Source organism: Leptidea sinapis, chromosome 10 (assembly GCF_905404315.1).
Source record: "Leptidea sinapis chromosome 10, ilLepSina1.1, whole genome shotgun sequence".
NCBI classification, from domain to species: Eukaryota; Metazoa; Arthropoda; class Insecta; order Lepidoptera; family Pieridae; genus Leptidea; species Leptidea sinapis.
The window spans coordinates 12,888,830-12,905,891 of NC_066274.1; the positions used below are offsets into that span (position 1 = coordinate 12,888,830).

Consider the following 17,062-nt stretch of genomic DNA (forward strand, 5'->3'; position numbering starts at 1 on the left):
GGTGTAGATAAAGTCTTGTATGCAATTGTTGATAATCAGGTATTAAAACACTCATGTGATACTATTATCACACTTGACTTCACTTCGTGTGATAAACCCACATTCGTGTTTTAATACCCCTTATTACACAACAGTTACATAAATGACTATTACAATACTATGACTACATAAAATTAAAACTATCATTACGTGGAAGCATACCAAGAATACTGGCAGCATTTCCGCGTTGTATAGCTAGGCTTATCCGTTGACCAAAATTGCTGTCAGCGCTTGGGTTTCCAGTAGCCTTATTGAGGCGCGAAGATAGTACTTTGTACATTCTTCGCGCCTCTGGGCCCCACGGGCCAATAACATTTTTTGTATAAAATAATTGGAAGTAGTTCCTGAAAAACGTTCCAAGCCACAAACATCACGTTAAACCACATTAAGGAATTCGTGTTTAAAGTTTAATAAATATTTGTGTATTCCATTCATGTGGGTTGGGCTACTAAGTCATGATATCATTTAAAGAGTGACAATAGTGCTGCCATTTTTTGTCAGTTCGTTAATATGAATCACTTGATCAGTTTTGTGTTCTCATCTCAATTTCGACATGACTGTGGAACTGTGTTTGGAACGTTTTTCTGGAATTATGTTCAATTATAAACTTGATTCATTAGTTTCAGATTGGGAAGGTGAAATACTAGAGATGTCCCGAATTTCCCGGCTGGATATGGGAGCTTATTTATGTATTGCTAGCAATGGAGTGCCTCCTACTGTATCTAAAAGGGTGAAAGTTAGCGTGGACTGTAAGTCACACTTATAGACTTAGATTTTTTTTAAAGAAAATAAGGGATGAGACGAGCTGGACGTTCAGCTAATGGTAATTGAGTGACCCATTACAATGCAGTGTCGCTAAGGATTCTTGAAAAACCCCAAAAATACATAAGATGTTTGAGATTGAGACATAAGATGTTAAGTCTCATTTGTCCAGTAATTTAACTAACTACGGCGCCCTTCAAACCGAAACACAGTAATGTTCACACATTACTGCTTCACGGCAGAAATAGGCGCCGAACCTGACAGCCCGTAATGCACGAGAAATTTTAATTTTATTTTAATATGCAAAATAATAAGAAGCTAATGCCATTCGCTTTCCTTTTCTACTTTGCTGTATCCTCATTAGAGTTTGAAAAATAAAAAGCTCCTAAAACAAAGTTAGCTTTGTAATTTATTAACTTTATAATAGTTTACATTTTCCCATCGCTCCACTAACAACTTGTTATTGACAAAGCTTCGATTCTATCAAGTTTCAACTTGAGTGTGATTCTGTAATAAAGTTAATTTATATGGACGCGGTTAGTTCCGGTGTTGACTGATGAAGTGACACGCCCTTCGAAACTAAGTAATGAGCTTAAGTATAAGTTATAGTAACGTGATCAGACATAGCATTACGGTTATTAATTTTGTTATATATTTTAAAGATAAAGAATAAATATCTTTTGGCAATTGGTTTCATATCGATGGTACGTTGGGGCTTCGTGTTTAGATATAACCGCTCATTTCGTGACAGAAAAGAAGTAGAGATGCATAAAAGTATTCAATTCATGGTATAAGGCTAACGTCGAGCGTGGCTGACTTTTTACGACTTTTCGATTAAAATCGGTTACAGTACTACTTTTCTACCTTGCTAAATCCCCTTTTGAGACATTTTCCTCTCTCGCACGCCATACCTCTCGTTTGCATATACTCTAGTATATTGTATGTCTATGGTCACAATACAAGTTCTTGGTAAAAATATATTAAAATAATGTATAATTTCACCTTACACTTACAAGAAAACTGTCACCTACATACGCATTTCTTCATTTAGAAAGCTACATATAATACGAGGAGAACTTACGTAAAATATAAAATAATGTATAATTTTACCTTACACTTACACATATATATATATATATATATATATATATATATATATATACTAGCTGACCCGATAGACGTTGTTTTGTGCATAATAAATAATATACTGTTTTTTTATGAATTTGTCAATAATATTTCATAACACCAAGAATTATTTTGTAAAATATGCTCCCTGTCAATGACGTTCTATATTATGTATAGAACGTCATAGCTCCCTGTTGTTAACTATAATGAAATTGTTTCACAGCAGAACTGTCAAACCGTGCGTCAATAAATTCTCACATAGAAAATATGTCCATACAAAACAAATATTGGCAAATAAAAATAATTATGGGTCCCAAAGCGAAATAAAAACTATCCTATCTCTCAAGTTGGACTAAACTGCGCTCCATGAAGTAATCCCCATTAAAATCCGTTTCATTAGTGTAGGAGTCCATCGCGGACAAACAACGTGCCACGTTATTTATATATATTAAGATATATCATAATTTCATATAAGGAGATCTAACTGTGTTAGTGTTTGTCTGGGGCTAGTAGGTAAGGTAATTTGATTTGGTAGGTAAAGTGATGTATTACGACTGGGATTGTGCTAGCCTAGCTTGGGCAGATGATGCCACGTAACATTTTGATTTGATTTAATTTGAATCATTTTATGCAGTAAAAGGACATGGTCTGCGATTTGTTTTTGTTTTATTTTAAAACACTAGCTGACCCGACAGACGTTGTTCTGTACATCATAAATAAAATACTGTTTTTTACGATCTTGTCAATAATATTTCATAACATCAAGAATTATTTCGTAAAATATGCTCCCTGTTGTTATAATGGAAATGTTTTTTTTTATGAAAATAAGGGACGATACGAGCAGGACGTTCAGGTAACTGTAATTGATACGCCCTGCCCATTACAATGCAGTGCCCCTCAGGATTCTTTAAAAACCCAAAAAGTTTTAACGGCTCCACAATTGCGCTCGTTACCTCGAGACATAAGATGTTAAGACTCAATTGCCTAGTAATTTCACTAGCTACGGCGCCCTTCAGACCGAAACACAGTAATGTTTACATTGCTTCACAGCAGAAATAGGCGCCGTGCTGTTACCCATAATCTAGCCGGCAGCCTGTGCAAGAGAGCCTCCCACTGGAAACACAATTAAAAAGTTTTAAAAGAGCAATAACACGTAACACTCGGAACAACACAGATAATTACTAAATTAACTCCTCAAGACAGTACCATACGCCATACAATGGAATAACGACACAAAACTAAGCTAGAGGTCCCGGGTTCGAATCCCGGTAGGTGCAAGCATTTATATGATGAATATGGATGTTTGTTTCCGAGTCATGGATATTTAAATGTATTCATGTATGTTTTTATGAATATATGTATGTTTAAGTAAGTATATTTTATTAAATATATCATTGTCATGTAACCCATTAAACAAACTATATAATATGCTTTACTTGGGACAAGATTATTTGTGTAAAAAGTGAGTCAATATTATTGTTATATATATTATAAAACGCCTGATGCAACTCTAAACGGCTTTGTGTTTTTTTTTTTGTCTTTTCAGTTCCACCGATGCTTTGGATTCCTCATCAGCTTGTGGGTGCGCCGCTACATTACAATGTAACATTAGAATGCTTCACAGAAGCTCACCCAACATCATTGAACTATTGGACCCGGGATGACGGTCACATGATCCACGAAAGTATCAAGTACCACATGGAGAATTCAGTCGGATTACCAGCTTACAAGACACACATGAAATTATTGATTCGGAATATCGTATCAGAGGACTACGGTACATATAAATGCGTGGCTAAAAATCCGAGAGGGGAATCAGATGGTACAATAAGATTATACAGTAAGTATTTCATTTATTAACTCGTAAACTGACGCAAAGCTTGATCATTTATACGTCTAGATAGACTATGACAGATATGTAAACAATTTGTTATGTTTTTAAAGTGAAAAACCTCACTTCTGAGATGACTACATAAATAAAATTTGAAAACAAAATTTTTTGAACGATACGGGAGCCACAACCTGAGAGTTGAACAAAGCATAAAAGATTTTATGACGATACCGTCACTCGAACGGTTAGCTCAGTTGGGAGAGCACTCGTACAGAATGCGAGAGGTTGTGGGTTTGAGACCTGCATGGATCATAAAATTTTGTTTTCAAATTTTATTTGAGCTGCGTAAACGTCGAAATAATATGAGGTTAACTGTTAAGCTCTATTATGAGCAATGCACGCACAGTAACACAAAATGACATACGAATCGAGAGTGTAAGTCGTAGCTTGTCACGCACGCTTAAGTAATAAACCTGGCCTGTTTTCATCGGTTGTCTAACAGCAAGAGGCTCTATCTAGACGTATAAATAAACTAAGAGTCGTAGGTTTCAATACAAAGCTCTCAAAACTGTGCAGGATGGTGTGATCAAAATAATAAGATAAAAAAAAAATATTTTATACTTAAGTCATTGTCAAAATGCTTCCTAATTAGGACGCTTTCGAGTCTCGCGATGTGCATGAGAATGATACAACTGCGTATTTAAGGCGCGGACTGAACAGGATTGTAAACGCTAGACTAACCCTTCAATATTTGTGTTGATCATGTGGCTAAGCTGGGGATTTATTTTATAGATTTTCTTAATTCTAAATTCAAAATACATATTAAATTGAAAAATTGTTCGGTATAAGTTTTAGAGAAGTACTAATTCTATTAAATTCTTTAAAAAAAGAATGTTGTTATAACTGAAAATTCGAAGATTTTTGACTTCAAAGTTTATTTTTGGGAAGCAACTTGCAAATTTTTTATTGAATATTTCAAATTATATATAAATATTTTATTCGGTTCAAAATTTTCTTTAAGTCCTTCTGTGTGCATTGTATTTTTGCGTCGGAATAGTTTCATAGCGTTATGCGGTAATCAACTCTCTAATAACCATTTTTTCTGGATATTGAGGTATGACCGCGCCTTAAGCTCACTTTTGCCGTTCCGATACCAGACTGCGAATGATATGTCCTTATATGTGTATAGAACGTCATTGGCAGTCACCATAAATCAATCTGTGTCAACAATTAAATAGCAATTCATTTTAATCTTTACACTTTTTTTAACCTTATTGAACACACAATGTTGTTATAGCTTCATCTCCACCGACCACGACGCCAGATCCCAGGGCTCTGACCATCCCGCCGCCATCAAAACCACCGCGGCGAGACACACCAAGCTTAGATAAAGGTATTTTGACAAGTCATTGTTACAAACGCTTTCTAAATACTAGTATACAAATACTTTGGGCACGGCCACAACACTGCGTTGCGGCGTCATTTCGTAAAAACAACATTAGTTTTGAATTACATTAAATTATGAAATTATATAGAGTATAGTAAAAATTATATAGAGTATAGTATTATAACACTAGAAATAAGGGATTGCTTGTAACTAATTCTAGTAGGCTTCATAAGATACATAATAGCTTTAAGGGTAAATGTATAATACACTTCTATAATAAAGTCCCAGCCACTGTTCAGGCATTATCTATAAATAAATTTAAATGTTTTATAAAAAAATGGCTCTGTCGTAAATCCTATTACTCCACTGCTGAATATCTAAATGATCGGACAGCCTGGGACTAGATTATGATTATTTTATAGCGATAGAAATGACTGTACAATATTGTATATTTTTATTGAAAAGAGCGTAAAAAAATAATGCTGGGAGAGTTTCTTGCGCCGCTTCTTCTCTCTCAGAGCGCCATTTCCGAAGCGGAAGTAGTATCTAGTAGGTAGTTATTAGAAAAGACATCAAAAAGAATTCTAAAGGAATCAATTTTGCGAAAATAAATGCATTTTATGCCTTTTAATAGTTATTTTTCTTACCTTAAGGTTATTCCCAGCATATCCATCACTATTTTTACTATAATCTATATAATGTAATAATTTAATGTTATTCAAACCTAATGTTGTTTTTGCGATATGACGCCGCAACGTAGTGTTGTGGCCTGGCCCTTTGGCGATAGAACTTTTAAGAAAAGAATACCATATCTGCTAAATAGTTTGCCGGAGAGCATCGCAACCGGAACCAAACAAAATTTAAATTTCAAAAACTATTGAAGGAATATTTATTTATTGCAGTAACAGTTGTTAAATGAGGTTACTGTGTAAATAATTTTACAGGACATTGTATTAGCTTAGTAAGAAACTGTTTGTTTATTATTAAAAAAAAAACAAGAAAAAATAAAATAGACAAACACAGAGTGCGAGACAAAACAACTTTTATTTTTTATGAAAATAAGGGACGAGACGAGCAGGACGTTCAGCTGATGGTAATTTATACGCCCCGCCCAAAAATTCTGAGCGGCACTACAACTGCGCTCGTCACCTTGAGACATAAGATGTTAAGTCTCATTTGCCAAGTAATTTCACTAGCTACGGCGCCCTTCAGACCGAAACACAATAATGCTCACACATTACTGCTTCACGGCTGAAATAGGCGCCGTTGTGGTACCCATAATCTAGCCTCCCACTGGTACTCCCACATCCTAAAGAAGGTACAGCAACATAGAAAAGGAAAGTGAATCTATTGATACTGTAAACGATTTTATCTACACCCATGCCTTAAAACCTCTATTAAATATTCTACAACAGTTAGCTTATTGCCAACATTAAAACATCCAATGTCCTAATAACCATTACATCATCCAAACGAGTGTTGTAATGAAACTCACTACAACATTATATCATCCGTTTTCATAATAACACTCCTTTGGATAATACTATGGTTACTAGGACTGGCTTTTTTAATATTAGGAGTAAGCTAACTGAGTCAGAATCTACTATAGAGGATTTATATTATGGGTGTAGATAGTCTTGTATGCAACTGTTGATAATTAGGTATTAAAACGGTTTCGATAAGCGATATGATAAACCCAAATTCGTGTTTTAATACCACTTATTACACAACAGTTGCATAAATAACTATTATTTGACAAGTCGTAAGTAGTTAGCTTATGGGTTTCTGAGTATTTTGTATATTAAATAACTAACCCCCAGCCAACGCACATTTTGACAAATCTTAATTAGTCGCGCTTGGGCTGTCAGCTTTTTTATACGTATTTGCATTGGATTTGATTGGACATTTTCATTTTGTTCTTTGCACGACGAAAGTGAAAATTTCATCAAGATAATGTTAATAATATTTCGAATTATTTACATTGTATTATTAACTTATGAATATAATAATATTGCTGACACACATAACAAAATCTGTCTCACCTGCCTGTTATTATTTCGAAAGCAACGCCAAAATTTGCTGCAAAAAGCTCGATGGTAACATTACGATTTAAGAACTTTATTTCTCAGAAGAATATTACAATATTCACTTATATAGAAAACATTTTCTTATTACTATATAATATGTGAGCCGTGAGAAAATAACAATATCTATAATATATCGATTATTTTTTCTTGTTTAACTATAAAAATTAACAAAGTAAAGTGGAAAAAAAAAAACAGTAAACACACACTAGATGAAACACCTCAAATGAAATAACTATACAAATCTTAAGAACATTCATAAATAGGTTACCTACACTACACTAAAACATTAACGATCAAAATCGAATATGACAATCTTGCGGTATGTAACATACATAGTAATTTCGTGTTACAAATCTAGCTAAATGAAATACATGACAATATTATCTTCTCTTTGTCTCCGAAAGAAAACGCTGACAAAGTAAACAACGGTAATCTAAACAAATGTACGAGTCATTTATATTCTTGTATCCAATAAACCAGACAACGTAGGTTGGTAAAAAGCTTGTGTACAATTGAGTAAATTTATTTGTTCAACATTCATTAAAATAAATACAAATTCATACTGAATTGAGCTCATTAATTTATAATATGAGTGCGGGTACAGCGCGCACAAACAGTATTTTTACGCTGGCGATTCCGTTGATTAAGAGACGATTATACCTTTATGAATCGTATCCCACGGGATCGTTCAGCTTATTCACTGTTTGTTGCTGTTCCCGTTATTAGTGGTCGTTATATTTGTTTATAGATCATAAAGCATTATGACGCCCGTCGGAAGTTGTTAACTGTCTCCAAATGATATTCTCTCGTAAAATGTAAATCGCTTACAAACAGACATTTGTTGGTCATTAAACAAAGATTTACAGGGCGTAATGTTAATCGTTACTGTTTTTCACCCCACATTTCTCGTTCACAATAATGATAATTATTATTTTATATAAAATTATTGGTTTTGCCTTAAGTACTTTCTTAATTCATATAAGGACACAAAAATTCATGTATTTTTTTTGGGTTGAGAAAATAGTAATTAGAAGCCATAGTATGGTTTCTTTAAAGTGTGGCCGCATTACAGCCGGCTGCGGAGTAGGGGTGAAGTTGAATAATTAATTTCAGTAGCGTTAGCGTAGGTTCGAACCTCACCTGACCAAGGTGTTTTTATAACATTATATTTTTATTTTATTTTTAATTTGTTTTCTTATTATGACAAAAAATTAAAGAAACGTATTAGAATTCGATAGCACATTTAGTAATATAAACATCTCTAACTAACTCTGTTTTTGAATGAAAACTACATTAAAAAGTTGATGTAAAAATTAAAACATTATGAATTAAGACAGAATGATTATTGACTTAACGGTGTGTTTATATATGTATTTAAAAATGTAATATGTTTTTTATTTAACTACTATTACATGCGTAAAGAATATAAAAGATAATTTTGGTTGTTACAACTAACAAAATATTAAAATTAAAGCATGAATCGTAGTCCGATAAGTATATAATGCACGCAAAGTGTTATTAAGGCCGCTATTCCAAGAAATCGCCAAAATAGCGCATAATTATAACCGTTTCCTGACGGTTTATAAAGCTTAAATTTTTACAAAAAAAAAATAATGTATCTACAGAATATGACAAGAATTAGTACATTATTGCAAAGGCCGGGAAATAGGCAATTGCAGGTCGAGTATGAGTTTGAAGGCCGAGCCGTAGGTGAGGACTTTACTAAATACGAGACAGGTAATTGCCTTTTTCCGCCGAGGCATATATAGTGCTTTTCTCAAGAGAACGCAGGGAAATAAAACACACGTTTTATATTATAAATTAAAGTAGTTAAATTCCCATAGTTTTTTATTTCATGCCTTTTTTAACATGAACCATACATTTCAGCATGGAATAAATGACCCATAATATAGATGGCTTTTTAGTTTTAGTAATCTTATTAAAATACGCCAAAATTACTGTTTTGGAGAAAAACGTTCACTTTTTTCTCGTTTTTCCAACTGATAAAATTTTCATATACTTTCATGTATTTTTCTTTTGACTTCGCTGGAAGCAGGTTTTTCATTGCCAATTTGACTTCTGATCTTAAATCTGGTGGAGTGCAATAAATCTTCATTTCACTCTCTGAACTGTTGGAACTCATTTTAATTATTATTAAATTTCTAATTATTAAGTAGATATGTAAATAACAAATCAAGACGAATTTAAAATTGAAATAACGAATCAAGGCAAACGCAGAGACTATGGTATGCCAAGAATGACAAAAAGAGATCCGATCAAAGAGTATTTAATAACCCCAGCACGCCGTTTCATACAACATGGCAGGAGCGTTGTAATGTTCCGAATTCAAAAAACGCTCCTGCAATGGATTTGATTTTCTTTGTCCGAAAATTTAATACTTCGCGTGTTCTTTATTCGAAAATAATGACAGTATTTCCATGCATGTTTGAGAAAAAAACATTTTTCTTTACATTTGTATTTATTATAGACAGTGTGAAAAAAATGACCACAATACCCCTAATTTTTACAGTTGGAGTTAGATAAAAATTGTATAAAAATTTATTAATTGTATACCAACACTATTTAACATAACATAGTTTTATTATTTTTATAAAGAAGATCGTATTATGTAATAAATTAAAAATGCTTCTAATTCTGAATTAAAACTATGGAGATAGATATAACGATAGAGAGATATATCGATCTTGTGCGAGAGATGTAACCTAACTCCGCTAGAATCGTCAAGGTCATCGGCTCGGTCCCCAGCCTTAATATACACAACACACAAAACACTTTCACAGCGTTTTATTACGTTGTATAACGTTAGAAATATTAGGGTGTTTTAATATTACCACATGGTCGTAAGATGTTCGGTTCGCGTCATTAGTTTCGTTATTGGGAAGTTGGGTATTTTCCGGCCAAGTCCTCGGTCGTCGAGCCACGTTGAACTGGACAACATCTTGCGACAAGACAAGCTATTACAACAACTCAGCCAGCTTGTGACTTCTTGTTACGAACATTCTCCTTCGAACTCATTATATTTTCAAGTTCCCAGACTCAGCTTATTAGTTTGGCTTACATAATATCTAGCCACCGCGCAAAGATTAAACTTTGCTGTAAATATATATTAATGTTACATGTGCTGACCCGTTGTTTTGTCATAATATTGCTTTACACACTTTTTACACAAATTATCTTGCCCCAATTTAAGCATATATAGCCTGTGTTATGGGTAACAAGACAATGATATATTTAATACAATATACTTACTTAAATTCATATAAACATCCATGACTCGGAAACAAACATCCATATTCATCATATAAATGCTTGCACCTACCGGGATTCGAAGCCGGGACCTCTAGCTTAGTAGGTAGGATCGCTAACCACTCTACTAACGTTGATTATATAATATTAAAATAACCCGTGTCCCGATAAGTGGGTCTTACATGTCACTGTGGCAACCTGTCATTCTAATAAACGTTCTTCACGATATTTCACTATCTCACAAGAACGTGAAATAGAGTTTCGAACAGCATTTTTTCGGAGTCGATTCGTTTTTTCCGTTCCCATTTCTTGGGATATATATTGTTTGCGCGGTACCTTTCGTAGGCCTACTATGGGTAGGCTTACTTAAAAAATTACTTTTGAATACATGACAATAAAAATCAATGAAATCTTATTGTTTAGCTGAATAAAATAATAATATAATAATTTTATTTTATCTTTAAAATATCCTACTAAAAGTAAACAATGGAAAGAAGACTACGTTTAAAAAATCTTAATAAAGATTAATTTTTATACACTAACGGACAGTCCCATCTGCTCAGTTTGTCTGGCCGAAGACGAATTAAAGGTAACTCAACTTGAATCTATCCAGTAATGTACAGGAGTGGTAGATCAATGGGTATAAATCCTCGAAAATTGGTCGCTCCAAGAAACAATCCACTCCTCCACTCCTTACTTCAATAAGCATCCCTTCAAAGTTTCTAAATATTTGGTAGGAGTCGGGCTTTTAACTGGTTGAAAGTAGTCCACCAAACCTGCACGCAAAAAGGAGCCAATTAAGGGGTTAATTATGGAAATATCCAGACCATAACGTACCTACAGTGAGAGAGGATTATTATTTAATGCTTTCGGAGGAGTAGTAAACAGTTAAAAGCTTAAAATATTATATTTTCAAAAGATTTAACATCATGAAAACTTTTGAATATTCCCAAGAACCTTGTCTTGATAAATAGAAAATGATCTTAAAAGTAACAAGACCAATCGAATATAATTCGGAAATCCCAATATTTCCCGGTGTTTTTTAGGGTTAAAACGCGGGACATCGAGCGGTTCTTGTTTTATTTTTTGCAGCCATTACGAATTTACGGCTGGGCCGGCCTCTCGACAATATTGCGCAACTTTTCAATAACTACCGGTCGACCGCTGGACCGTCCCTTGCTATATTGAATCCTTCCGTTGCCTAATGAGTTGTCGTTATATCTACTTGGGAATTTTCTTGCGACGAGCGAATCAGATTTCAGACTACTATGGTGTCACGGCCAATTTTTAAGCGATTTTGTCCTGCAGAAAATACCTAGTCTTGCCATAAATACTGAAACAAAGATGAAAAAATCTATTGCAAATAACATTTTTTACTTTAACAGTGTGTTCGTCTTATATGACAATGGAGGAAATTGTTTTATATATAAATATAAAACAATTTCCTCCATTGTCTCCAGTGGTTGCAATACAGTCCTTTAAACGTTGAGGCCAGCTATCAATAGTAGCACGCACTCTTTCCATGGGAAAATTCTTTACTGCCAATCGTACGGATTGTTTTAGGGACTCCAAATTATTATGGCGTTTAGAGCAACTCATACTCTCTAAAACTGACCATAAATTATAATCCAGTGGATTAAGATCGGGACTAGACGACGGTCAGTCATCTGCTCTGATAAAGTCCGAAACGTTCGTTTCCAACCAAGACTGCGTAGACCAAGCTTTTTGACCCGGCGCCGAGTCATGCTGGAAGGATCATGGTGTTGTTAAGGGGCTTCACTACCTTCTCAAGAATGATATGTTGATACACTTGTGCCGATGTTTTGATACCTTTTTCAAAAAAGTAAACAATCCACTCCTTCATAGTTAATTCCCCACCAAACCACTGAAGTTGGATAGTGCTCACGTTGCACTCTGTCGACTAATTGGGAAGCTTCCTTATATCTTTGAACATAAATACGGTCATTTTGTTGTTAAGATGTTGCTCAGTTGTAAAAAATTCTCTCATTTATTATTTCGTAAAATATGGTCCCTGTTGTTATAGTGAAATTGTTTCACAGCAGAACTGTCAAACCGTGCGTCAATAAATTCTCTTAAATTCACCAAAATTGGAATTAAAAATAATTATGGTTCCCAAATTGAAACAAAAACTATCCTATCTCTCAGGTTGGACTAAACTGCACTCCATGAAGTAATCCCTATGAAAATCCGTTCATTTGTTTAGGAATTCATTGGAAACAAACATCAGGACACTGGATTTATATTATAGCAAACGATGTATTGCCAATTAAGCAAATTATGTGTTGCAAGGTCCGAAAAAAAATTGCAACGCTAATGCTTAATCTGTTAGAAGGAGCCAAGGAAACGAGTATATACAGGCACGTGAGACAGGTGTATCTTAAGTAACGGGCGCAGTGGGATGTGATTGGTTTTGTATTATGGATGTTTAACATCAAATTGAGATGATTGTGCTTCAGAATATTTTGCTTATAATCTTAATTATTTGTTAATTTTCTTAATGTTAAATTTAATTTATTTAATTAAATCTAAAGAATTTGTCATTTTAAAGTGTAATCCCTCACTTCTCGGTTTAATTAACCTTAGAGTTGAACAAGACATACCAAGATTTACGAAACATGCGTAACTCGAACGGTTGGCTCAGTTGGTCCCGCATCGTTCATAAATTTTTGGTTACAAATTTAATTAGTATAATTAATTAAATCTGTCATTTCAGATGAATATCACAATTGAAAGTTTCTTTTAATTTTTTTTTATGAAAATAAGGGACGAGAAGAGCAGGACGTTCAGCTGATGGTAATTGATACGCCCATTACAATGCAGTGCCGCTCAGGATTATTGAAAAACCCAAAAATTCGCAGCGGCACTACAATTGCGCTCGTCACCTAGATATATAAGATGTTAAGTCTCATATGCCCAGTAATTTCAGTAGCTACGGCGCCCTTTAGACCGAAACACAGCAATGTTTACACATTACTGCTTCAAGGCAGAAATAGGCGCCGTTCGGCCGGGCGGCTTCCTGTGCAAAGGAGCCTCCCACTGGTGAACTATGTAAGATAAATACAATAATATGTATAATGAGTTGGAATGATAACTAAATATTTCCGTCCTAGGAACCAAGTATCAATCAAATTTGAACGAGATCGATAAAGGGAAGCAAAAGCCAGACGAGGGAGGTGGGAAGTCGCATCTCAACTGGGTGGGGGGGGCGTCACAGGTTACAGGTATTCGCTTTTTCTTTTCATACTTAGTTTAGTTACTTAGCCGTTCCTAATCCGTAGTGATATTTTTTACTTCATATATTAGCTTAGATAATTTATACGTCTAGATAGTCTCTTGCTGTTAGACAACGGATAAAAACAATCCAGGAATATTAGTTTAGTGTGCGTGACAAGCTACGTCTTACACTTGTGAATTGTATGACACTTTATGTTAGTGCTCGTGACAAGCTACGTCTTACACTCGTGAACTGTATGACACTTTATGTTAGTGCTCGTGACAAGCTACGTCTTACACTCGTGAACTGTATGACACTTTATGTTAGTGCTCGTGACAAGCTACGTCTTACACTCGTGATTTATATGACACTTTGTGTTAATGTGCGTGACAAGCTACGTCTTACACTCGTGATTTGTATGAGACTTTATGTTAGTGCTCGTGACAAGCTACGTCTTACACTCGTGATTTTTATGACACTTTGTGTTAATGTGCGTGACAAGCTACGTCTTACACTCGTGATTTGTATGACACTTTGTGTTAGTGTGCGTGACAAGCTACGTCTTACACTCGTGATTTGTATGACACTTTGTGTTAGTGTGCGTGACAAGCTACGTCTTACACTCGTGATTTATATGAGACTTTGTTTTAGTGTGCGTGACATGCTACGTCTTACACTCGTGATTTGTATGAGACTTTGTGTTAATGTGCGTGATAAGCTAAGTCTTACACTCGTGATTTATATTTGACTTTGTTTTAGTGTGCGTGACATGCTACGTCTTACATTCGTGATTTGTATGAGACCTTGTGTTAGTGTGCGTGACAAGCTACGTCTTACACTCGTGATTTGTATGAGACTTTGTGTTAGTGTGCGTGACAAGCGCGAGACAAGCTACGTCTTAAACTCGTGATTTGTATGAGACTTTATGTTAGTGCGCGTGACAAGCTACGTCTTACACTCGTGATTTATATGACACTTTGTGTTAATGTGCGTGACAAGCTACGTACTACACTCGTGATTTGTATGAGACTTTGTGTTAGTGTGCGTGACAAGCTACGTCTTACACTCCCGATTTGTATGACACTTTGTGTTAGTGTGCGTGACTTGCTCGAAATAAAGGTTTAACTCTAAACTCGTTTTTTTCGACGTTTTCACAGCTGTCATAGTCTATCTAGACGTATAAATGATCTAAGCATAATGTTAGGTGATGTGTTAATAATGGATTTGTTTTTTTTTTTGGTTATATGTGGCTCTTTGTGTTTTTACATATTGTGTAATGTAATTCAAGAATTGTTTGAGTAACGGGGGTGACATTGTCGTCTTTGACTAAACCCCCAAAAAAAATTGAGAAAAAAAAGCATGTTAACTATTGTTAATATGAGTAATGTTTTGAATTAATGTTTATGACTAGTAATATTATAACTGTTCATAGTCAGTACATTTATGAAAATTTGATATACATTCACAATATTAACACCTTTTTGCTGTAATAAATTCTCATTATTATAACACAAGAAATAAGGCTAATATATTATAATAATTGCTTGTTACTTGTAGTGGGATCATAAATCTATGCTTCTAACTAATTTTAGTAGGCTTCATAAGATACATAATTGCTTTAAGGCTAGCTCTTTATAATAAAGTCCCATCGCTGTTCAGGCATTATCTATAAAATAAAATAAAAATGCGAGTGGACAGCCTGGGACTAGATTATGATTATTAATAGCAATAACAATGACAGTACGATATTGTATATTTAATTAAAAAGAGCTCAAAGAAGAATGCTGGGAGAGTTTACTGCGCCGTTTTTTCTCTCTCAGAGCGCCATTTGTTTTCGAAGCGGTGGTAGGTAGTGTTTGAAGTGACATAAAAAATAATTCTAAAGGAATCAATTATTTATTTAAAGTATAAGCATTAAATTTTTTTTACAGTTAATAATTTATTACTTTTTATGAAAAATTTATATTATTTAAACACGACTCATATATTGGATGCAGACTGACTAGGAAAGGTGTGCCGGGATTTAAATTGTATTCTCTAGACCTATTCCTTTTAAGAAGCGTAGGATCCTCAGAGCCCAGGCAGGGCATGTCCTCGGCTTGGAGTGAGGGGGTATTGAGTGACTTCGCAGCAGAATCTGCACAGGGTTGATTCACTGAGAGTCATTCTGGATAAGTGCCCGTTCAGCTTGCAATGGCCTGAGAGGAATCACGTGAGGGCTCTCAGTTGTCTCCTATGCAGCACCTTACAAACTAATAAAACAAACGGCAGGGTCGTCCACCATGCGTGGCACAAATAAGCTACTTTTTTTTTATTAAAATAAGGAACAATACGAGCAGGACGTTCAGCTGATGGTCACTGATACGCCCTGCCCATTACAATGCAGTGCCGCTCAGGATTCTTGAAAAACCCAAAATTTCTGAGCGGCATCACAATTACGCTCGACACCTTGAGACATAAGATATTAAGTCTCATTTGCCCAGAAATTTCACTAGTTTTAATTTCAAACCGAAACACAGTAATGCTTACACATTACTGCTTCACGGCAGAAATAGGCACCGTTTTGGTACCCATAATCTAGCCGGCATCTTGTGCAAAGGAGCCTCCCACTTGTAAAACCCACTTGGAGAAGTGACAAATTTTTAGGCCAGTCTACATTATAAAACGTGGTTATGGTTTTTTTTTTATAACCTAAAAGGCATTTATCTTGTTATCGAAAAATAAATTGACCAATGTTTTTATGTAAGTAATATTCTTATTCGAGTAGATTATCTGTTTTGGTTTGGGCTGATGGCCCGTCCCATATGTCAAAGTCAAATAACTTCATTCAATTTAACTTTATTTATTATTTGAATCGTCACTACAAATATTTCTTTTAAATCACTGGATCTACCATATATTCGGAAAAAGTAGAGCTCGTGAGAAGAACATACATGAAACTTAACGGCCACTCTTTTCAATTATTACAGTATTTTACTCGAATAAACAAAACATCAAATATTTCAATAAAAGTAATAAAGAATAAATTGAATAAATATAAATTATCGTATATTGGATGCATTAATCTTTAGAGATTGAATTCATTGTTTGTGTAAGAATGCTTCATGAACATGATGGTCGTGATTACAGTCATAATTAGTTATCGTATCCATCCCACAAATACACTGATTTTTCCTTCGCACATATTTGATGGATATACTCAAAGGCCGGCAACGCTCTTGTGATTCCTCTGGTGTTGCAAGAGAATGTAGGCGGCGGTGATCACTTAACACCAGGTGAACCGTACGCTCGTTTGTCCTCCTATTCCATTAAAAAAAAATACTCTCGTC

General features: G+C 34.7%; 1 protein-coding gene across 1 annotated transcript in view; it reads left to right on the plus strand.

Annotated features, from left to right (window-relative positions):
- Nucleotides 1–17,062, plus strand: part of LOC126966324 (lachesin-like) — a 186,506-nt gene that overhangs the window by 166,485 nt on the left and 2,959 nt on the right. The window contains exons 5-8 of the mRNA XM_050810314.1: nt 660–788; nt 3,473–3,766; nt 5,055–5,150; nt 13,630–13,740. Of these exons, the coding sequence (XP_050666271.1) occupies nt 660–788; nt 3,473–3,766; nt 5,055–5,150; nt 13,630–13,740 (630 nt within the window). The remainder of the gene's footprint in view (nt 1–659; nt 789–3,472; nt 3,767–5,054; nt 5,151–13,629; nt 13,741–17,062) is intronic.